This window comes from Thermothelomyces heterothallicus (assembly GCF_042370625.1).
Source record: "Thermothelomyces heterothallicus CBS 202.75 unplaced genomic scaffold P884_scaffold_14, whole genome shotgun sequence".
Taxonomy (NCBI): domain Eukaryota; kingdom Fungi; phylum Ascomycota; class Sordariomycetes; order Sordariales; family Chaetomiaceae; genus Thermothelomyces; species Thermothelomyces heterothallicus.
This window is the reverse complement of record NW_027192575.1, coordinates 121,962-140,632: the sequence shown is the minus strand read 5'-3', so window position 1 is coordinate 140,632 and position 18,671 is coordinate 121,962. Positions and strand designations below refer to the sequence as shown.

Here is an 18,671-nt window from a genome sequence, read left to right as displayed (position 1 = left end):
GTTCTTCTTCCTTATTAGCGGGATTACTATAGTACTTGCGTGCGTGGTGTGGTGCAGAGCACATGCGCGAAGATAGCGCACTTTAGCATACATAGTACGTACGTTACATTATTACGTATTATTACGCACCAAGGTACAGATTAGTATGTGTTGCTATACCCTACATGGCTACACAGCCCGCTCAGAAAGAAACCGACTACGCCGCCCCTCCGTTTCTTCGTCACACCCTGCGCCACATGTACCTCGAGTGGTGCGACGATAATGGCATGTGATGTGCAGCAATATTCTGCTCATCCTCCCCTGGTGTCGTATTGCGTCTCACTCCCAAGAGAACGAGCTGCCTTTAGTGTGTAGGTAGATTCTCGTGGACGAGACTCCTCTGCGCTGACAAGCGGAGGAGAAGGGGGGGTGGGAGGGGGGAATAACTTTCTTGGTCAGCGAAAGAAGCGGGCGGCACTGTTCCGTCTTGCGGATATGATTCATGATCCATGACCAGATTGACCCTCCGTTCTCGCCTCGGTCTTCTTCACTTTCGGTGCCATGGCGTCTCCTCTCCTCTGGTTTGAGCATTCACCATAAAAATCAAATTAATGACGGTCTGGTGCATCGGATCTCTAGATACCCAGTACCGCTCTTCTCCTTCTCTCTGTTGCTTGAGTCCGGGCCTCCCCTGTCTTCCACGAGCCGGTCGAAGCTTGAACATCACTTAAGGGCTTCATTCAGATCTGTACCTCTTACCGAGAGAACAGCCCCCTGGATCCCAACAACAACAACAACAACAACAACAACACCAGAAAGAAAGGCAAAAGAAAATAAAGGATAGAGAAGAAAAGTTTCAACCAAATGGCGGTCGATACGAGCTCGGCGCTCTTTGCGCCAACGGGCAATGACAACATTGCCCCGACCCCCTTTTACGTAGGTGGCCGCGGACCAGACTTGCAGCTGCAGCAGCAGTGGCAGTCCCTCTACTCCCAGCTTAACTTCAAAATGGCTTGCTAACTCTGGCATCGGACCAAATAATTAGGTCCTGAACTGGGTCTTCTTCGTGCTCTGCGTGGTGGCCTTCGTGATGCGGGCGTACGTCCGGTACGTGTGCTTCCGGAGGCTGGTGCTCGAGGACTACCTGATGCTGGCGGCGCTGGCGCTGCACTGCGCCGAGGCGGTCCTGGTGCAGCTCTACGTCGGCTACATGTACGACGTGGAGGCGGTCGAGAAGGGCGACTTCTCCGTCATGGGCCCGGACTTTTTCGGCAACTCCAAGAAGGGGTTCGCCGCCCTGGGCGCCAGCGTCAACATCACCATCGTCGGCGTGCTCATCATCAAGCTCAACTTCCTCATCTTCTTCAAGCGCCTCGGCGCCGGCATCCGCAAGTTCAACATTGCCTGGTGGGCCGTCACCTTCTTCACCGTCGCCAGCGCCATCACCCAGATCGGCATGCAGACCTTTGGCTGCTTCTTTGGCAGCACCGACTACATCTTTAGCGAGCACTGCGCCGCCGAGCCCGCCCTGACGCGCATCTTTGCCAACGCCATCTATTCGGCCGTCGTTGATGCCGTGTCCGACGTTCTAAGTACGCTTTGTTTTCTCTTCTTTTTTTATTTTCATGTTTCATTTCTTTTATTATTCTTTCTTTTTTATCCGCTCCCCCCCCCCCACCTCATTTTCTCTCAGTCAAAAAAAAAGTTACTCTTGATTTACGCGCATGGTGCTAACGGGGAGAAACAAAACAAAGTCATGTGCTTTCCCGTCTGGATCCTCTGGGGTAGCGGCATCACACTGCGCAAAAAGCTCGCCCTGACATTCGTCTTCAGTCTCGTGTGGCTCACCATCGCCATCACGATCGTGCGGGGCAGCATCTTCCACAAGCAGTACAGCATGGCGGCATCGGGCGAGGGCTCGCAGATGCAGAGCGCCACCTTCACCTGGTTCTGGTTCTACACCGAGTTCAGCGTGGCCTTCCTGATCGCCTGCTTCGTCTCCTTCCGCTCCCTCTTCGTGCAGCGGTCCAAGCAGGCGAGCTCGCTCCGCCAGCAGCAGGAGTTGCGCGACAAGGCCTACCAGAGCGCCCTCCGCCGCCGCGGCGACCGCAGCTGGCGCGCCCGGTGGCACTACCTGCACGAGAGCCTGCTCGACAAGTGCAGGACCCTCGAGGGCTGGACCGGCAGCGACGACGAGACGCTCCGCAGCCACGGCTGGTTGCCCTCCGTGCCGTCGGGCCTCATGACGGTCGACTTTCAGGACGACGACAACTGGACGAGGAAGAGGAATTTTAACAACACCGCTAAGTCTACGGACAAGAACAACCACGACCACAACCACAACAACAACAACAACAATAACAACAAGACCGACGACAACAACGGCAAGGCCGCGCAGGACAAAATAATCAAGACGGTCACGACGACCATGACGACGACGACCATGAGCACGGTCCGGGAGGAAGAAGAAGGGGTAATAGCAGTAGAGTCGCCGTACGACCCGTACCAGCAGAACCCTCCGCGGTACGATCTTGAGCAGCAGCAGCAGCAGCAGCAGCAGCAGCGGTATACCCGGTACGGCCTGTATCCCCAGCATCAGCAGTACTCATATCCCCTGCAACACCCCCAGTATTATGCGCAGCAGCACCCGCCGCCGCCGCCGCCGCAGCAGCAGCAGCAGTATACTACGGATGCGCGCCCCGGGTCGCTGCACAGCGAGGAGATGCTGCTGCAGGAGCCCGAGCCAGCCCACGTCAGGACGGGGGGTCAGGGGCCCGTGGGGATGGCGCGGTAGCTCTATGCTTTGTGATCTCCGTTTTGCGTTTTTGTTTTATTTGTTCTTTTCCTGCTATCTTCTTCTTTTTTTTGTCGTTGATGCGACAGGACATTCTGTTGGGGAATGGGCGATGCAATGGCAGCATGGGGAACGGCGGATTGGGCTTGTGGGCGTGGTTTGGTTTGGCGTGGCGTGGGGTGCTGAATTTATGAATTATTACTAGGTATCAATCATCATGATGGATATCGATTTCGATTGAGCAGGCCGTTGGGCGCGTGCATCATTAATAATTAGTTATTGCAGCGTTCCCCCATCTCAACTTCCTCTCCTAGACGCCCCAGGAGACATAATGCCTTGCCTACCTCAGATAAGGTACCTAATCTCTACGGCCTCTCTTGTCCGAGGGCTTCCATTACTTAGTCAATGATCCCACGCCGACCGTTCCCGGGTTCAGATGATCAATTGGTCCTTACTTACACCGAGGCACTTCGCCAGAGGGACGAACTCGACAGAACCGAGCGTCGATAAGAAGGAACGCCGTAAGGAATGCTCGTTCCGGCCCGGCATTGACGGAAAACAGATGGGGGCCCGAGCTGGACAGAGAGGGTTGGTTGCGCGAGATAGCCGCCGAAGGGTTGCATTCTCCCCCCGCCTTGCAGAGAAGTGGTGTATTCTGTAATACAATCATTACGAGGCAACTAGCGCACGTGGGCGGCGCGGCGGTTGTTTTGGGGGCTGCTCTGACTGCCGCACGACTCAGCATTCCGCACTAATGCTGCCCCGGGGTGGCACGGCCGGGAGAGCCGCAAGCGCCATCAATGGGAGAGGCACGTTAATGATGCATTAGACCCGGCGTACCTGAATGGTGACGCGGCAGTACGGATTACATATACTAAGTCGTCAGGTGATCCGCCCTGGGTGCCGGAGCAGAGCAGCACCGCGCTGCGCCGCACCACAAGTCGCCCGGTCTAATTATCCAAGACCACTACTCCGTACTCCGTATGGGGTAGTATCACAGACCCCTGCGCGGTTACCCACAACCGCGGACAACAGCCGCGGCGTTGCACGACGCCCCCTCGGTCTCTCTGACTCTCTGTCTCTCGGTCGTCACCTCAACTAAGTAGCGCATCTTTTTAAACGCGGAAAGTCGGCGGCTTTTATGTTCTTCTTTCCCTGTTTTTTTTAAAGGTACTAGCAGTATTATTTGTGGGAAGCGGGAGGGAGGGGAGAGAAGGTAGTTATGTACTGTACATACATACCTTTACAATAGTCCCATAAATGATAGGTCGGTCGCAGGCTGTTGTTAAGTAGCAACGCGGGGAACCTACCAGGTACCTCCCCACCTACCTCCCCACCTTCCCAAACGGGCGTCGTGTCTTTGCTGCCTGCCTTAAGTTAGTTATTCGGGCCGTGCTGGCGCTGCGCCGGTCGACTTGTCGACGGTACCTGGACTGCGCCGCGTTGCCTCCGGAGGGATGTTCGCATCAGCTCTCGGACGGAGTCTCGACTTCTCGTTTGTCTCGTCTTGGGAACGGGGCACGGAGCGGGTCGTTGCCACGCCGCAGCTGGCTCGCGTAATCATGTTGTACGCTCAACATATAGTGTACGCCATGTCCTAGCGTCCGTGCTACGCCGCCCCCGGCAAACGCACACTCGCCCCCACTCTTCCGTCTCACACCCGAAAATCTGGCTCCGCATGGCTCCCATTGAGCGCGCCGCTGCTCGGTTCTGTACTTCGAGAGATCACCCAACCAGACGAGATGGGCCGAGGAAGGCAATGCAACTGTGCCCCCTGTCTCTGTCCCAACCATGTGGCACAGGTACCAGGTATCTGAACCGAAACCGCATGTGGCAGCGCGGCATGCGTGTTAAACCCTGACGTCGTGTGGTAGGTAGGTATCGGAGGATGTTGCGATGGGGACGGCGCACGCTCTCGTTTCGTAGCCTGATCGGTCGCCAGTTGTTCTTTTTTTTTTTTTTTTTTTTTTTTTTGGGGGGGGGGGGGGGGGGGGGGGGGGGGGGGGGGGGGGGGCAACGATGGGCTGGTTCGTCTGACTTGCTCCGAGAGGAATGGAGCGGAGAAGGTGAGGAGGCCAGCAGGTGTGTTTATAATTAATTCTCTACCTCTCTTCCCCGACAGGTTGGAAGCCCTGCACTTGAAACTACAACAAGAACAGCAACATCGGCCTCCCCGAGACCCAAGTTCCCGTCGATCCTTTCAGAATCCTGCGGCCAAGGCAGAGATTGTCTTGGTGTTGTTTTTGTCTGCTCGCCGTTTCTCTCTGCTGTTCCTTTTTACACTTGCTCGGCTCCACAAGAGTGGACTTCTCCTTCAAGGGAGGGAGAGAGAGAGAGAGAGAGAGAGAAAGCATGGCTCTCCTCGCGTTGACGCTCTGGGCCGCGCTGGCGTGGCTGGCGGCCTGGACGGCTTACTCGTGGTATTGTCTGTACTGCAACTACCAGGAGGCCCGCACGCTCGGCGTCCCCATCCGCGTCATCCCGATCGACCACCTCAACAAGCTGTGGCTCCTGGTGGACAAGCAGGTCGTGTCCCTGGTCCGGCGGCTGCCCGGCCCGCTGGGCAACAACAGCTTCACCCGTTTCAACTACCGCGGCTGGCACGAGGATGATGGGCTGCGGGCCCACGACGAGATGGGCGACGCCTGGGTGCTGGTCACCCCGTGCCGGAACTGGCTGTACCTGGCCGATCCGGATGCCCTGATGAGCATGTACCGCCGGGGCAAGGATTTTCCTCGCTGGGTCGAGATTACGAGTATGTCGATCTTTTAAAAAAGAAAAAGAAAAATCCTCTCTTCTCTGAAGCTGGTTTCGAATTTTCTGACACGGCATTCAATCCCCTCTCGAATCACGCAGAGATGCTGGATGTCTTTGGAGGGCCCAATATCGCAACGGTAAGTGCTCGAGCTTGACACGTTAATTAATAAAATATAAACATGTCGGGGGGCACCTTGGCTAACCTACACCTTCTCTCCTGGATGATCTATCCCAGGCCTCGGGCGACGAGTGGCGGCGGATCCGCAGGATCGCCAACTCGGCCATGAACGAGCGGTGCAACGCCGTGGTGTGGGACGAGTCGGCGGCGCTGGGCGAGGCCATGGCGCGGTACTGGGCGTCCAAGGGCGTCTTCACGAGCGTGGGCGAGGACTCGCGCACCGTGACGCTGCACGTGCTGGCCAAGGCCTGCTTCGGCCAGTCGTTCCCCTTCGAGGGTCACGACGAGCGCGCCCCGACCAGCGCGTCCGCCCGCTTCCGCTTCTCCCTGCTCACCGTCATGGAGAACGCGCTGCTGATCCTGGCCCTGACCCCGCGCTTCTTCACCTGCCCCTGGCTGCCCCTGCCGCCCGCCTGGCGCCGCCTCGGCGCCGCTTGCGAGGAGTTCAAGAGGCACATGGCCTCCTTCTATCGCCGGGAGCTCCGCGCGCTGAGGGAGGAGGAGGAGGTCCTGGAGGAGGAGGAGCAGGGGAAGAACGGGGAGAACAAGAAGACGAAGCGGGACTACACCCTCATCGGGGCCCTCGTCCGCGAGTCACGGGGGCGCTTGGGGAAGAGCATAGATGAGTCAAATCAGGACTGGGAGAAGCAGCTACAAAGGGATGAGAACGACAAGAAGGAGGAAGGGGGGGAGGAGAGTTGGGAGGAGGCTGGCCATTACGGCATCGGCACCGGCAAGACCGGCGGCGGCGGCGGCGGCGGCATGACCGAGGACGAGATCTACGGCAACATGTTCGTCTTCAGCTTCGCGGGCCACGACACGACGGCGCACCTGCTCACCTACGCCGTCTTCTTCCTGGCCGCCAACCCGTCAGTCCAGTCCTGGGTGGCCGCCGAGATCCGCCGCGTGCTCGGCACCCGCCCCCGCTCCGAGTGGTCCTACCACGGCGACTTCCCCCGCCTCCGCCGCTGCCTCGCCGTCCTGTACGAGACCCTGCGCGTCAAGACACCCGTGTGCGAGGTCAAGTGGACGGCCGGCCGCGCCCAGCAGCTGTCCCTCGGCGGCGGCGGCGGGCCGGGGATGGGCGGTCCGAGGAGCATCACGGTACCGCCCAGAACCCTCGTCGTGCCCAGCTACCTGTACGTGCAGAAGCACGCCCGCTACTGGGGGCCCGACGCCGCCGAGTGGCGGCCCGAGCGGTGGATCGCCCGGCGCGACCAGGTGCTCACGGCGGACGGCCAGCTGACGTGCCACGCGGGGAATAATACCGGGTTCAACAACGCCGCCGCCGCCGTCGATGCTGCCGGTGCTGGTGCTGGCGACGGGGACGGGGACGAGATCCTGCTGCCGCCGCCGTCGCGGGGCAACTTCCTGGGCTGGTCCGAGGGCGCGCGCGACTGCCCCGGCAAGCGCTTCTCGCACGTCGAGTGGGTGGCCTTCCTGGCCGCCCTGTTCCGGGACTGGAAGGTCGAGCCCCAGCTGCGCGACGGCGAGACTTTTGCCGAGGCCCGCACCCGCCTCCTCGACTTTGTCGAGGCCGACACGGGCTACGGCGGCCTGCTGCTCCAGCTCTTGCACCCGGAGCGCGTGCCCCTCGTCTGGAAGCCCAGGGAACCCTGACGGGATGTTAATAGGAGAAGAGTTGTTTTTTTCTTTTCTTTTCCTTTCTTTTTTTTTCTGCTTTCCTTTCCGTTGATCTCTTTTTATTCTCCTTCTGAAGAGGTGGTGCAAGATGACGGTATGAACATACGAGAGATACCCATTATTTTACGCAACATGATGGAGGGGGGAAACTCAAATACGGAGGGGGGTTAGATTGAGTTCTCTTTCAATTGTAAATATGTAAGGTACCTGCTATTCGTGGCTGTAGCATCTAAGTGATTGCTTTTTAACTATTATTTAAGCAGTTACTCGCTAGCTTGATTTCTAAATACGTCTCTGTGCCTTAGACAACTTGGACACTTTTCAGTATTATTTACTGCAAATTGATGTATAGATTGTGGTATGAAATCACGGAGCTGTGAACTAAAGACCGACTGGATCAGAGCCAAAAACGAAACTTAGTCATGTAGAACTACGGGCCGTGGAGGTTAATGGCGAACTATCTCCCGGGTCTACGAGCCCTCTGCCTCCTTACCCCAAAGTACCCTTCTCTCTCAAACCGATCTCCTGACAAGTGGATCCGAGCTCGTCTCAATGGAAGGCACTGCAAGGATCACGAGTTCGGAGAATGGCCGGCCGAATCCCCTCAGACTTTATTATTCCTCTATTCCCTCCTCCGCTCGCAAGCAGTCCGGAAAAAGGAAGTAGCGACAGAAAAATAAGCAAATTATTAAGATTAATACCCAATAAAAGCAGCAGAGGCACCACACTAAAACATGATCTTTCAGCGGATACTAGCGCCCTGCGTGGAACACACAGAGCTGTGTCCATCCTGGCATAATTAATTACGTGCAGGTAGCAACCCTGCGGCTTGGACCTACGCTCAACCACGTACCTTAGGTATAGTACCTACCTAATTAAGGAACCGCGTTGTTGGACTGCGTATAGGGAGGGGTACTCGGAGCATTCCCTTTGCAAAAACGAAAAAATATGCATCTTGTCTGATAAGTGTCATTAGCGTGCGGCGTAGCAGTAGGGTGGGTGGTAACTGTTGCAAAGCGCCGTGCCGCCGTGCCGCACCGCGCCACAGCAGCAGGGTGAGACTTCGGACGATACGGGGCGCACCACCTGCCCCCCTGGAGCATCGGTAGGCTCGGATTTAGCACCGGCAGCACTGTAGGTGGCACAAAAGATGCTGCCCATCATCACAGCCTGAAGCGCGCTAACGGTACGATACGAATTCCATACATCCTCGTAAATACATCCCTCGTAATGTGATTACAAGTATACCTTAGTTTAGTTTAGCTCGGGCACCTTAAGGCAGGACCTGACGAAGAGTGGTGAAAGTGGAACTGCTGTGCCGCAGCACCCCCTCCGCTGGCCGCCACAATGCAAGTACCCGACGCTAAGCAGCGTTTCAGAGCACAAAAACGTGCTCATAGGTTGAGTCGTTTGAGCTGGGCGTTTGGCGATGCCCTTGGCACTGGCCAGTACTGGAAGTAAGGCTGGCTGAACCTGCAGGCCCTCGACGGCTCCGAATCAGCCCTTGCTTGATACATTAATCACCTCACAACCTAATTACCCACTTCGGTAAGTGTGTACGTCCGTACCTAGCTACCTCTAGCTACCTTACTGAAGGTATTTCACCCATCTCAACTCCGAACCCTCCATTTCAGACAGCAAAGCGGAGTGTGGTACAATTTCTTGTCTCATTCCTCCTGGTCTTCATCTCATGTTCTTGTGTTCTTTGAATCATTACCCACCAACCTTATTGACCTAATTCCTTCATTGATCTCGGTCACAATCCACGGCCAGGAAATATTCAATTAGATACCTAGTCACAGCATCCGCAAATGGCTCTCGTGTTAGTGCCCATCGCCGGCGCAGCAGTAGTTGCCCTGGTCCTCCTCCTCCTAGACCGCCTTCTCAACCTTCCCCACGACCCCCAAGAGCCGCCGCTGGTCCGGCCAAAGATTCCCTTGATCGGCCATGTAATCGGGCTGCTACGCCATGGGACCAGGTATTACTCGATGATTGCGTATGTGTTTGGCGAGCCTTCGTTTTTTTTTGTTATTTTTCTTTTCATGTTCGTCTTCATTTTCATTTGTTCTTCTTTCGTTTAATAGTTTCCCCCTTCTTCCTCACAGAGGAGATCCCCCCTTTAATTAAGGATCATCCTGACTTTCCATTCTCGCAATCAACCCAACCCACGCTAACATTCCCGAAGAGACGAGTGCAAGCAGCCCATCTTCACGCTCGGGGTGCCCCGCGGCAAGATGTACATTGTGACGTCCCCGGGCCTGATCGCGGCCTGCGACCGGCGGTCCAAGGTGGTCTCCTTCGCCCCCTACGTTGTCGAGTTCGGCAAGCGCATCCTGGCCGGCAGCGAGCACAGCGTCCGCCTGCTGTCCGAGGACCTGCTCGAGGAGAAGGAGGAAGCCAAGGGCTCAGGTGCCGACGGCAGCAGCAGCAGCAGCAGCAGCAGCAGCCTGCGCCCAGAGACCATGGCGGCCATGCACCGGTCGCAAGCCCCCGGTGAGCACCTCGACGCCCTGGTGCGCGTCGCGCTGCGGAGCGCGGCCACCCATATCGACTCCATCACCGGCGATGCCGCCGCCCAGGGGGGCGCTGGCGTTCCTCTGTTTGGGTGGGTGCGCCAGTTCATGACGAGGGCCGGCACCGACGCCGTCTATGGCGAAGAAAAGAATCCGTTCAGGGATCCCGAGGTTGCGGAGAGCTTTTGGTAGGTAATTCTTCTTCTGCTGTTCGATTCCTTTTTTCTTCCCTATCTTAATAATATCTCTTTCCCTCCTTTGCCCCCCCCCCCCCCCCCTTTCTTTTGGTCCTGCGCGAGAATGTACCTACTCGAGTAATTACATACTCTAACGCGTTGCTCCAGGGCGGTCGACAGGGACTTTGCGCTTCTCGGGCTCATGGTGCTGCCCGATCTTCTCGCACCCAGAGGGAGCCGGGGCCGGAAACGGTTCTTCCGGGCCTTCCGCGAGTACTACGCCTCGGGCGGGTTGGAAACGGCATCCTCCCTCATCAAGGCGCGCTACGAGGTCAACAAGAAGTACGGCGTCTCCGACGAGGACATCGCCCGGTTCGACCTCGGCGTCTGCACGGCCCTGCTCGTCAACACGGCGCCCGCCGTGGGCTGGACCCTGTGCCACGCCTACTCGGACCGCGCGCTCCTGGCCGAGCTGCGGCGCGGCATCGAGGCCGCCGTCTTCCCGGGGGGCGCGCCCCAGGCCGCGGCAGCAGACGTGACGGTCAACATCTGCGAGGTCGCCGAGGCCCTGCCGCTCCTCGAGTCGTTCGTCAGGGAGGTGCTCCGGGTCCAGAGCAACAGCGCGTCGGCCCGGTTCGTGCTCCGGGACACGGTCCTCGACGAGGGCGGCGGCGCGGGCGGCCGCCGCTACCTGGTCAAGGCGGGCTCGTTCCTCGGCATGCCGTCGGCGCCGGTGCACGGCGACGAGGCCGTCTGGGGCCCGACGGCGCGCTCCTTCGACCCGACCCGCTTCCTGCCGGAGAGGCAGAAAGAGCGCAAGATACCCGCCTCGGCCTGGCGCACCTTTGGCGGCGGCAACGCCCTCTGCCCCGGGCGGCACCTCGCGCTGCGCGAGATCATGAGCGTTCTGGTCGTCATGGTGCTGAGGTTCGACCTGGAGCCGTGCGAGGACGACGGCCGGTGGGAGATGCCGGCTAAGAGGCACCACATCTCGACGAGCATCCTGACGCCGGTCGACGATATCCGGGTCAGGATCCGGCCGCGGAAGGAGTTGGCGCATGTAACGAGCTGGAACTTTGTGTGGGAGCCCACCGCGCCCAAGGAGTAATTAACGAATCAAAATTGTAAGAGATGGCAAAGAAGACCACGGAAGAAGAGTCGCCATGTATGAAACCCAATGTGACCGGAGCATGTTTTGTTGGATCCCGTCGACGGCTTTACGTGATCCGTGACAAAGAAAGCTTGAGGGTATGTGCGGATGCCGTAAATACTACAGGCAGCATTTATGGAAGGGCGAAAAGAAGGGGGAACTAGGAGGATTCCAGAATCCTAAAGAGGGCCTTGTTGTGGAACCAGGGGTTATTAATTACGGCGCTGGGAGGCAGCGCTGGAAGCTGATACAAAGACAACCACCATTCATCACCACCTACAGGCGGCAGCCGTCGCGCCGTACGGTTGACTTGGTGCCAACAGTACTAGTCGGGCCGGCTGAAATGTATGTTGCATACCTGGCCAGCTCAGTTCAAGGCGTCCGTTGATACCGGGGGCCTTAGATCCGTCGCTCTGGAGGCAAGGGCCTACCCCATCGTGTTATCGCGCACGAAGCACTATTATTATTAGGTGATTAAACATGCTTCGGCAGGATCACTACTACGCCTCTATCAAAGTCCAAGCCAATGACTCTAACGATGCGATGTGGATCAATCCGAGTCTCGAGGTATGTAGGGACTGTTGTTGTTATTGTTGTTGTTATTGTTGTTGTTGTTATTATTCCATTAGCTAGGGAACCCGTCGCACAGTTCCCTAGCGAAATTTGTGAACCAGAAACCTCAAGCCAACAAGCCTTAGCTATGAATAATTATACTCTCGTACCGTTGGTGACGAACTCCACTTGCCACTCGAATTCGAAGATACCCGCGCTTGCGATCTGTTCACACACACACGTATATCTGTCACAACCTCCCCGCCGTTTGGGTTCGAATCCTGCCTGCAAAATGCCAACTTGCCACATATGCCGCCGCTCCACCAGCGAACCTAGGGAATATACGGTCACGAAGACATTTTTTTCCATACGGCAGCCTTCAAAGGTGAAACCGGTTCTCGGAAAAGGCAGAGGCGTTATCCGGCAGTTGAAAACGAAGTCTGGATGGGGGTCGATTCACGTAGGTCGTTGGCCGCAGTGTAAATCGGATCACTTAGCTACCCACGTTCCAAAGGTCACGGACCCAATGTTATCTGCCAACCGAAAAGAGACGAAGAACCGGGGGAGAGCCAGAGGGGACAAAAGGTAGATGCTTGTGTCCTAGGAATGAGAAAGGAAAGGATGAGAAGAGAACGAAGACGGAGAGAACCAGGATCTATTGTTCCAGCAGGGTGACCTAGATTAACGTTAGATCCTTTCTCAATATTTATAAGTCTAGTCAGGTTTAAGAAAAAAGAGGGGAATTACAACCGAAGCACCTTGCTATTCCAGCCATTTGCGGCATCCTAGCCTGACTTCTAGCCCTTCTAGGTACGCAGCCACGTTCAAATGGTTCCACAGCTCCTGCCTAGCCAGGAACCTCCTCAAGTTCTCCACAATCGGCGGCCTGCCACCTACTATACGAGGCGATAAAATCAAATTCCGGGCCTTATATAGCTTTTCCCCCGCGGGCAGCGGCTCCTACTCAAACATGTCCAGCGCGGCACCTCTAATTAATCTCGCCTTTCTCTAGAGCCTTAAACAGCGCGTCCTTGGCTACTGACATTCCCCTGCCTATGGTACATTAACAACTTATTATATATTGAACTGGGACAGGGACCTCTCGGTGTGATCAGAGGGGCACATGGTGCGTTTTTTTTTTCCGGATATGTACGTGTTGATCATGTGTATTAGACATATGGGGGCTGTCTGCCTAATTAGACGGACAGGTCTAACAACAACCAGAAACAGACGTAGCAGACATACAACACTGCTTCCCATCTGACCAGACAGTGGTTTCGCTTGGAATGTGTATAGCTGTGGCGCGGAGGGTCGCCACCAGCTCAATATAATTACTTCTCCTTATTCAATATATACCGGGTGCTTAGCGGCACCTGGCAGTCGCGCATTTCGTAGAAGCGTCAGGTCGCGTTTGAGCAGCAGGCCGAGGGTGTGCTCGGTCACGGTGCGGTCACGCAGGCCCGACCCAGTCGTCACTTGCACGTGGGCTGTATCGAAGCCGGTGGCGAGTACGTCGGTTGACCCCGCAGGTAGCGACTAGATCTAGGGCTAGCCGGGCCAGGTTCTGGGCGGCGAACGAGAGGTTGGTGGGGCCATTGGCCTAGGTGATGAGCATTTCGGTATTCAGGAGGTCGGGCGGGAGCATTGCCGCCTTGGTGTTCTAGACGTGTATCGTGATGGTAGGGAAGCCTGATATAGCGGCGATGTCGAGCTTGAGCATGTTGAGGTAGAGAAGCTTCATCTTCGGTGGTTGCGAACGTTTTTTTTTTTTTTTTTTTTTTTTTTTTTTTTTTTTTTTTTTTTGGCCTCGAATATGCCTGGGCTCAGCTTGTTGTGGTGAGCTGTGACGGGTTGACGGGTTGACGCGTAGACAAACAGGGATCCTCACAGTGGCCTCCCGCAAAGTCCACACGACTTTACCGCCGACTTTGGTCAGTTTTTGTTCTTTTTGTTTCGTAAGCTCGGGTTTTGGGCTAGGGTTCCTTGCCCGAAATCCGGGGCAAAGAACGGCGAGTCAGGCCTGTTTCGCCAATGAGCAGCAGCGACGCAAGACCAATTAGGCAGGTTAATCACTTTACAGATGCGCAGTAGTGTAGTGTACCTGCAGGACAGTCCCACGTGGGGCCGACAGCAGAGCTAACTTAGATCTACAGACCCCTCATCCAATTAGAAGCTATGGGCCGCCGTTAGGGTCGTCGGTCTAGCCCCGGCCGTCGGACTTCACCGGGTCCTTCAGAAACCGTTCCCTCGGCGGCGGGCCCAAGGTCACATAGCTAATCTCTCTGCTGTCTAGCAAGGTGCTTACTCATGCCATCACAGCAAGTGTGTAGGAAGGGATGGAAAAATATGGAAATCACTGCTTTGGTGGTGGTTCAACAAAGGCTTGATAATTACCTATTCCCAGACTGTCAAATGTGATCTAATATATCTATATAGCACTGACCTCAGATATGAGATGAGGTAGGCGCCCGGTAGGCAGACATTTGCGAGTACAGCCGCCTAGGGACATTGCGCTGCAACTGTCCATCCTGCCAAATATGAATAGACAGGAGCGAAACGCCGATATAAGACCGGGACCACCTTAGCGAGTCAAACTCTTCCTTCGGGAGCGCGTTACACTCGGGAGATGTTCGCGGGAAAACCCCCCCCCCCCACGCCACCATAACTTTCCTCAGCCAGCCCACGACGCAAAACATTCACAAGACCCCTGCCCCTGTTATAACGTACCACTTCTTCCCTTTTACAGTACACGTGGATCTTAACCGTACCGAAGGATTGGGGATCGGCATGTCGACTAGCACCAAAACCACCACCACCACCACCGTCATCATATTCACCTTCCCCGTTTCCATTCCGCGGAGGAAGACTGACAGAAGGAAGCCGGTGGTGCAGCCCAATGCCGAGGAGCATGAGGATGCCGTGTCGGCTACAGGGGAAGTAATGACTCGTGAGTGTGAGGCGAGGACATTGGGTTTGCGTATGAGGCACAGAAGCATGGAGGAGGTAATTACTGGATGTTTTGAGGTGTGTCTGTGAGTGTATTAGTGTATGCGTAAAAAGTTCCGCAGCCACGGTGCGGGTGATAGACAGACTGCAAAAAAACATCCTCTGAAGCTTGTTCGTTTGGCCAACCTCTACGGAGTTAGTTACTACCTCCCTCCTCCCTCTTCGGCGGCTGATAGAAGTAACGTTAACCTTGGGAACTTTGCATGCCAGCCCCTGAACCGCGCACGAGTCCCTGAGACTCCCCCGGATGCTCGAGCTCCACTTTCCAACGCGGCCAGTTGTGGTATCTCAGTAAATGCCCTCACACCTACCTTGATGGGCAGGCTACTGCTACTGCCGAGTGCCATGCCGAGTGAAAATATGATTACGGATGAGTTCTTTGTCCCAAAGGCCAACGGCAACGCCGAAGGATTTCTCGACGACCACCAGGTGATCCACTCTGGGCAACAACAGGCTTCACGCCGGGGATGGCTGCTTCACGAGAGCAGGGCCGGTGGATTGAGCATACCTCCACAGTGGCATAGCTTGGGGTAGGTGTGCTTCACCTAAATCTTATAATAAGGCAGGTTCTCCTGGCGATATTTCAACCTCCGCACCATCATCCAGCACTCTCGCCTTCCAGTGCAGATATCAGGGTCCCAAAGCCTCTTCGAACTAATACTCCCTACCTACCTACCTACCTTCCTACCTTCACGGGTATCACAGCTCCCCAGCATCGACAACATGCCCGCGCTCTCCCCTCTTCTTCTGGCCGGGCTGGCCGGGCTGGCCACGCTGGTCTCTGGCGAAACTCGCGGCATCACGCCGCACGACATGTACAGCTCTTCTGTCGGCGTCCTCGGTTGCAAGATCGACACCAACCGGGTGGCCTACTGGCCCATGGCCGTAGACTGCGACAACATCTGCGTCCGCGTCACGTACAACGGCCGCTCGGTCGACCTCCTGCGCATCGACCAATCCGGCGGAGCCTACGACATCTCGTACGACGCCTGGGCCTATCTCCAGACCGGCCAGAGCGCCGCGCAGAACCCGATCACCGGCGGCGCCGTCAACATGCAGATCGAGACCGTCTCGGCCGACAACTGCCTCGAGCACCTCAAGACCGGAGGCCTTCCGCTCTCGGCCTCCAACAGCATCAACTACGTCGCCAGCTGCCTCGGCCAGCCCAACAGCTGGGTCGCCCAGCACTACCAGCTGTTCAACATCCAGGACCCGGTCTGCCACTGGGGCTGGGATGAGCAGTGCAGTCTCAACCTCGCTGTCAGCAACCAGCCTACGTGCCCGCATCAGCTCGGCACCACCAACGGGCGCCTGCCCGATTCGGTCTTCAACATTCAGTACGGCACTGGGAAGAGCGTCGCTGCTCCTTGAAAGGGGGGGGCTTGGATAGATCGGAGGAATGATCTGTGAAAAGTATATCACGAAACGAGCAGAACAGGGTACAAAGGGACCTCGGTAGATGGCAAGCAATTATATAGTTACCGCCCGGGAGAGCTCTGGAAACTCTCTCATGAGCAATGGAACCACGGGATCTCTAATAGCAATATTACAATCATTGTGGGGAATGATCTAATCGTTGTGACCATTTTGGCTCCACCGAATCCTCAGACTCTTGTTAAATCCCTTACCTCCGCTAGACCCTTTCAGAGGACTTGTCTGACCGGGTTTGTTACAACACCCGAGACCCTAATATCGACAGAACCTCCCCGTGTAGTTGAGTTCACGGTGGGAAGTGGGAACTGATTGGCCTCCTCCGCGTATAGGAGAGGTTGAGATGCACACAATGACTCTGAAGAATACCCGTGGTTCGATGTGGACTCGTCTTTGTAGGGCGCCCAACCGGCAGGCGAAGGCCGGGGCGCGTGCCCGCTGCCACTAATATACTAGGAACAGCGTCTGCATTGTTTCCTGCTTCCAATTGTGTCAGCATTATGGTCCACTTACAGATAAGAAATCTAAGCCTATAACTATCCTAGCAACACTGCTAGATTCAAGTGTTATGTTAGGCTAGGCGTCGTCAAGATCGTCGCTGTCAGACTTTTCATCGCTAAAGATTTCGACAGGGTCGTTCTACGGCGATTCGGTACCACTAATTAATTAGACCGAGGATCGCCTGTATCCTCTGGTGCCGGCGGAGGTGGTGGGTGTGTAGGAGTTGAAGAGACCGTTGAAGTAGGGGGAATCTAAGCGAGAATACCGCCGTTCAAGGAGTATACTGCTGCTAATTAACCGTTGGTGCCGAGTAAGATAAGGACACTAGAAGAGGGTCAACAAGGGGTCTATCCATATGCAGATGGGCAAAATGAGTATTAATTAGGGCGTATGCTGGGGGGGATGTTAACTAATAATTAATTAGGTGAGATTGAGTGGGCAGGCGCCGAGGGCACGAGCGAAGGAAAGGGAGGAGAATGTCGAGAAAACAAAAGAGGGACGTCGGAGGCCAGCGACTCTATTCATGCTGCAGGTGCTACTGGGTTTCTGAGAGCATAATTGCTGGTCGTACGCAACGCTTGCCCGATGGGGAGGGGCGCCATTCCCAACGGGTGCGACAGCGAGTTCTCGATTAATTACGATTTATAATACGGAGTAATTATGCGGCTCCTGACCCTCCCTGGTCCGAATTCACCTCCGCCGCATCGTTCCCAGAGCCAATGATGAATATTAACTCCGCAAGCAACGACGACACCAGTGCTCCTGAGAAGCCATATCAGGGCCGGTCCGGGCAGCCTCCTCCGTCTTCAACCCTAAATCTCTACCGGTGCCTCCCCTTCGGGCGCAAGCATTTCTTTGGGCACGAGAACCCCGACCGGGCCGCCGAGTTCTTTGTCGTCAACCCCGTACCACAAAAACACCACAACTCATGGCGCCCCGTCTTCTACCGCGGAGATAACCCCAAGTACTCGGGCCTCAGCACTCCCGTCGGCCGTGCCCTGCGCACCAAGATGTGGAACAGGTTTCACATCCAGATCGGCGACGGCGTGGCCGAGGTGCTCCAGAACAAGGAACGCGCCAAGAAGCGCAAAAAGTACGAGCGCAAGCAGAAACTACGCAAATTCTTCTGCCAGGGCGAGAAGCCGACGCCGGAGCCACTCGAGGACCCGCAGGAGGTCCGAGGGCTCGTCGCCATCTTTGAGATGAAGCGGTCCGGCTTCCTCGGGCGCGCCCTCGAGTGGGATCTCGGCGGGCAGCGATACCAGTGGAAGGGCACTCGGCGCTTCCAGATGGGGCCCTTTCGGGGGCTCAAGGGTGTGTCGCACGACTTTAAGGTGAAGCACTTCCCCCTGAACGAAAGAATTCCATCAAGTAATGATGGCAATAATTATTAGGTGAAGAGAAGAAGGAGCAAATATATATATATATATATATATATATATATATAAATGAATAAAAAAAACACCAAAGCCATGATAATAATTCCAAACTGACATTCATCGGGTCCCCAGCTAGTCGACGCAGACAACAACATCGTCGCCACCTTTGAGAAAGACCGGTGGGCATCCTGCAAACGGTCCGAGAAGCTCGGCCGCCCGCCTAACAAGAAGCGGCTATTCCTCGGCACGCTGCAGCGCTATTATCCGGCCGCCGACGCGCCCCCGCCCGCCGCCGTCCTTGAGGCCGTCCGGTCGGCCGGCCCGGACGCCGCCTACGGGCTGCCCGAGAAGCTGACCAAGCACCTCAACCTGCAGGGATCGCACTCGGGCGGCCTCACCGAAGAGGCCATCGCCTTCACCTGCTGGATCGCCGTCGAGGCCGAGCACAGGCTTCGCTACAAGATCTTCGACCTGATTGAGGAGGTCCTTGAAAACATAGGCTCGGCGTAATTTGGCTCTTTCTTTCTTTCTTTCTTTCTTTCTTTCTTTCTTTCTTTCTTTCTTTCTTTCTTTCTTTCTTTCTTTCTTTCTTTCTTTCTTTCTTTCTTTCT

At 56.1% G+C, this 18,671-nt stretch overlaps 6 protein-coding genes across 6 annotated transcripts; 5 read left to right on the top strand and 1 right to left on the bottom strand.

The window, feature by feature from the left end:
• Positions 1–467: 467 nt before the first annotated feature.
• P884DRAFT_260554 (uncharacterized protein) lies at positions 468–3,033 on the top strand. The gene is made up of 3 exons (XM_069441467.1): positions 468–915; positions 1,025–1,571; positions 1,734–3,033. The coding sequence occupies exons 1-3, from the start codon at positions 844–846 to the stop codon at positions 2,771–2,773; spliced, it is 1,659 nt and encodes a 552-aa protein (XP_069296718.1). The 5' UTR covers positions 468–843; the 3' UTR covers positions 2,774–3,033.
• A 1,769-nt stretch (positions 3,034–4,802) lies between these two features.
• Positions 4,803–7,579, top strand: P884DRAFT_244980 (cytochrome P450). Its single transcript, XM_069440402.1, has 3 exons — positions 4,803–5,528; positions 5,630–5,667; positions 5,766–7,579. Exons 1-3 carry the CDS (start codon positions 5,126–5,128, stop codon positions 7,326–7,328), a joined length of 2,004 nt encoding a protein of 667 aa, XP_069296717.1. The 5' UTR covers positions 4,803–5,125; the 3' UTR covers positions 7,329–7,579.
• Positions 7,580–8,848: 1,269 nt separating this feature from the next.
• P884DRAFT_260551 (cytochrome P450) lies at positions 8,849–11,466 on the top strand. The gene is made up of 3 exons (XM_069441466.1): positions 8,849–9,348; positions 9,538–10,053; positions 10,210–11,466. The coding sequence occupies exons 1-3, from the start codon at positions 9,164–9,166 to the stop codon at positions 11,147–11,149; spliced, it is 1,641 nt and encodes a 546-aa protein (XP_069296716.1). The 5' UTR covers positions 8,849–9,163; the 3' UTR covers positions 11,150–11,466.
• Positions 11,467–12,873: 1,407 nt separating this feature from the next.
• On the bottom strand, positions 12,874–13,484 carry P884DRAFT_330257 (uncharacterized protein; the record flags this gene model as incomplete). Its single annotated transcript, XM_069445675.1, has 2 exons — positions 12,874–13,279; positions 13,410–13,484. 2 exons carry the CDS (start codon positions 13,482–13,484, stop codon positions 13,085–13,087), a joined length of 270 nt encoding a protein of 89 aa, XP_069296715.1. The 3' UTR covers positions 12,874–13,084.
• Positions 13,485–15,472: 1,988 nt separating this feature from the next.
• Positions 15,473–16,120, top strand: P884DRAFT_278247 (uncharacterized protein; the record flags this gene model as incomplete). The annotated part of the gene is made up of 1 exon (XM_069443166.1): positions 15,473–16,120. The coding sequence occupies one exon, from the start codon at positions 15,473–15,475 to the stop codon at positions 16,118–16,120; it is 648 nt and encodes a 215-aa protein (XP_069296714.1).
• A 1,283-nt stretch (positions 16,121–17,403) lies between these two features.
• On the top strand, positions 17,404–18,570 carry P884DRAFT_270376 (uncharacterized protein; the record flags this gene model as incomplete). Its single annotated transcript, XM_069442340.1, has 2 exons — positions 17,404–18,015; positions 18,193–18,570. The coding sequence occupies 2 exons, from the start codon at positions 17,404–17,406 to the stop codon at positions 18,568–18,570; spliced, it is 990 nt and encodes a 329-aa protein (XP_069296713.1).
• Positions 18,571–18,671: the final 101 nt, after the last annotated feature.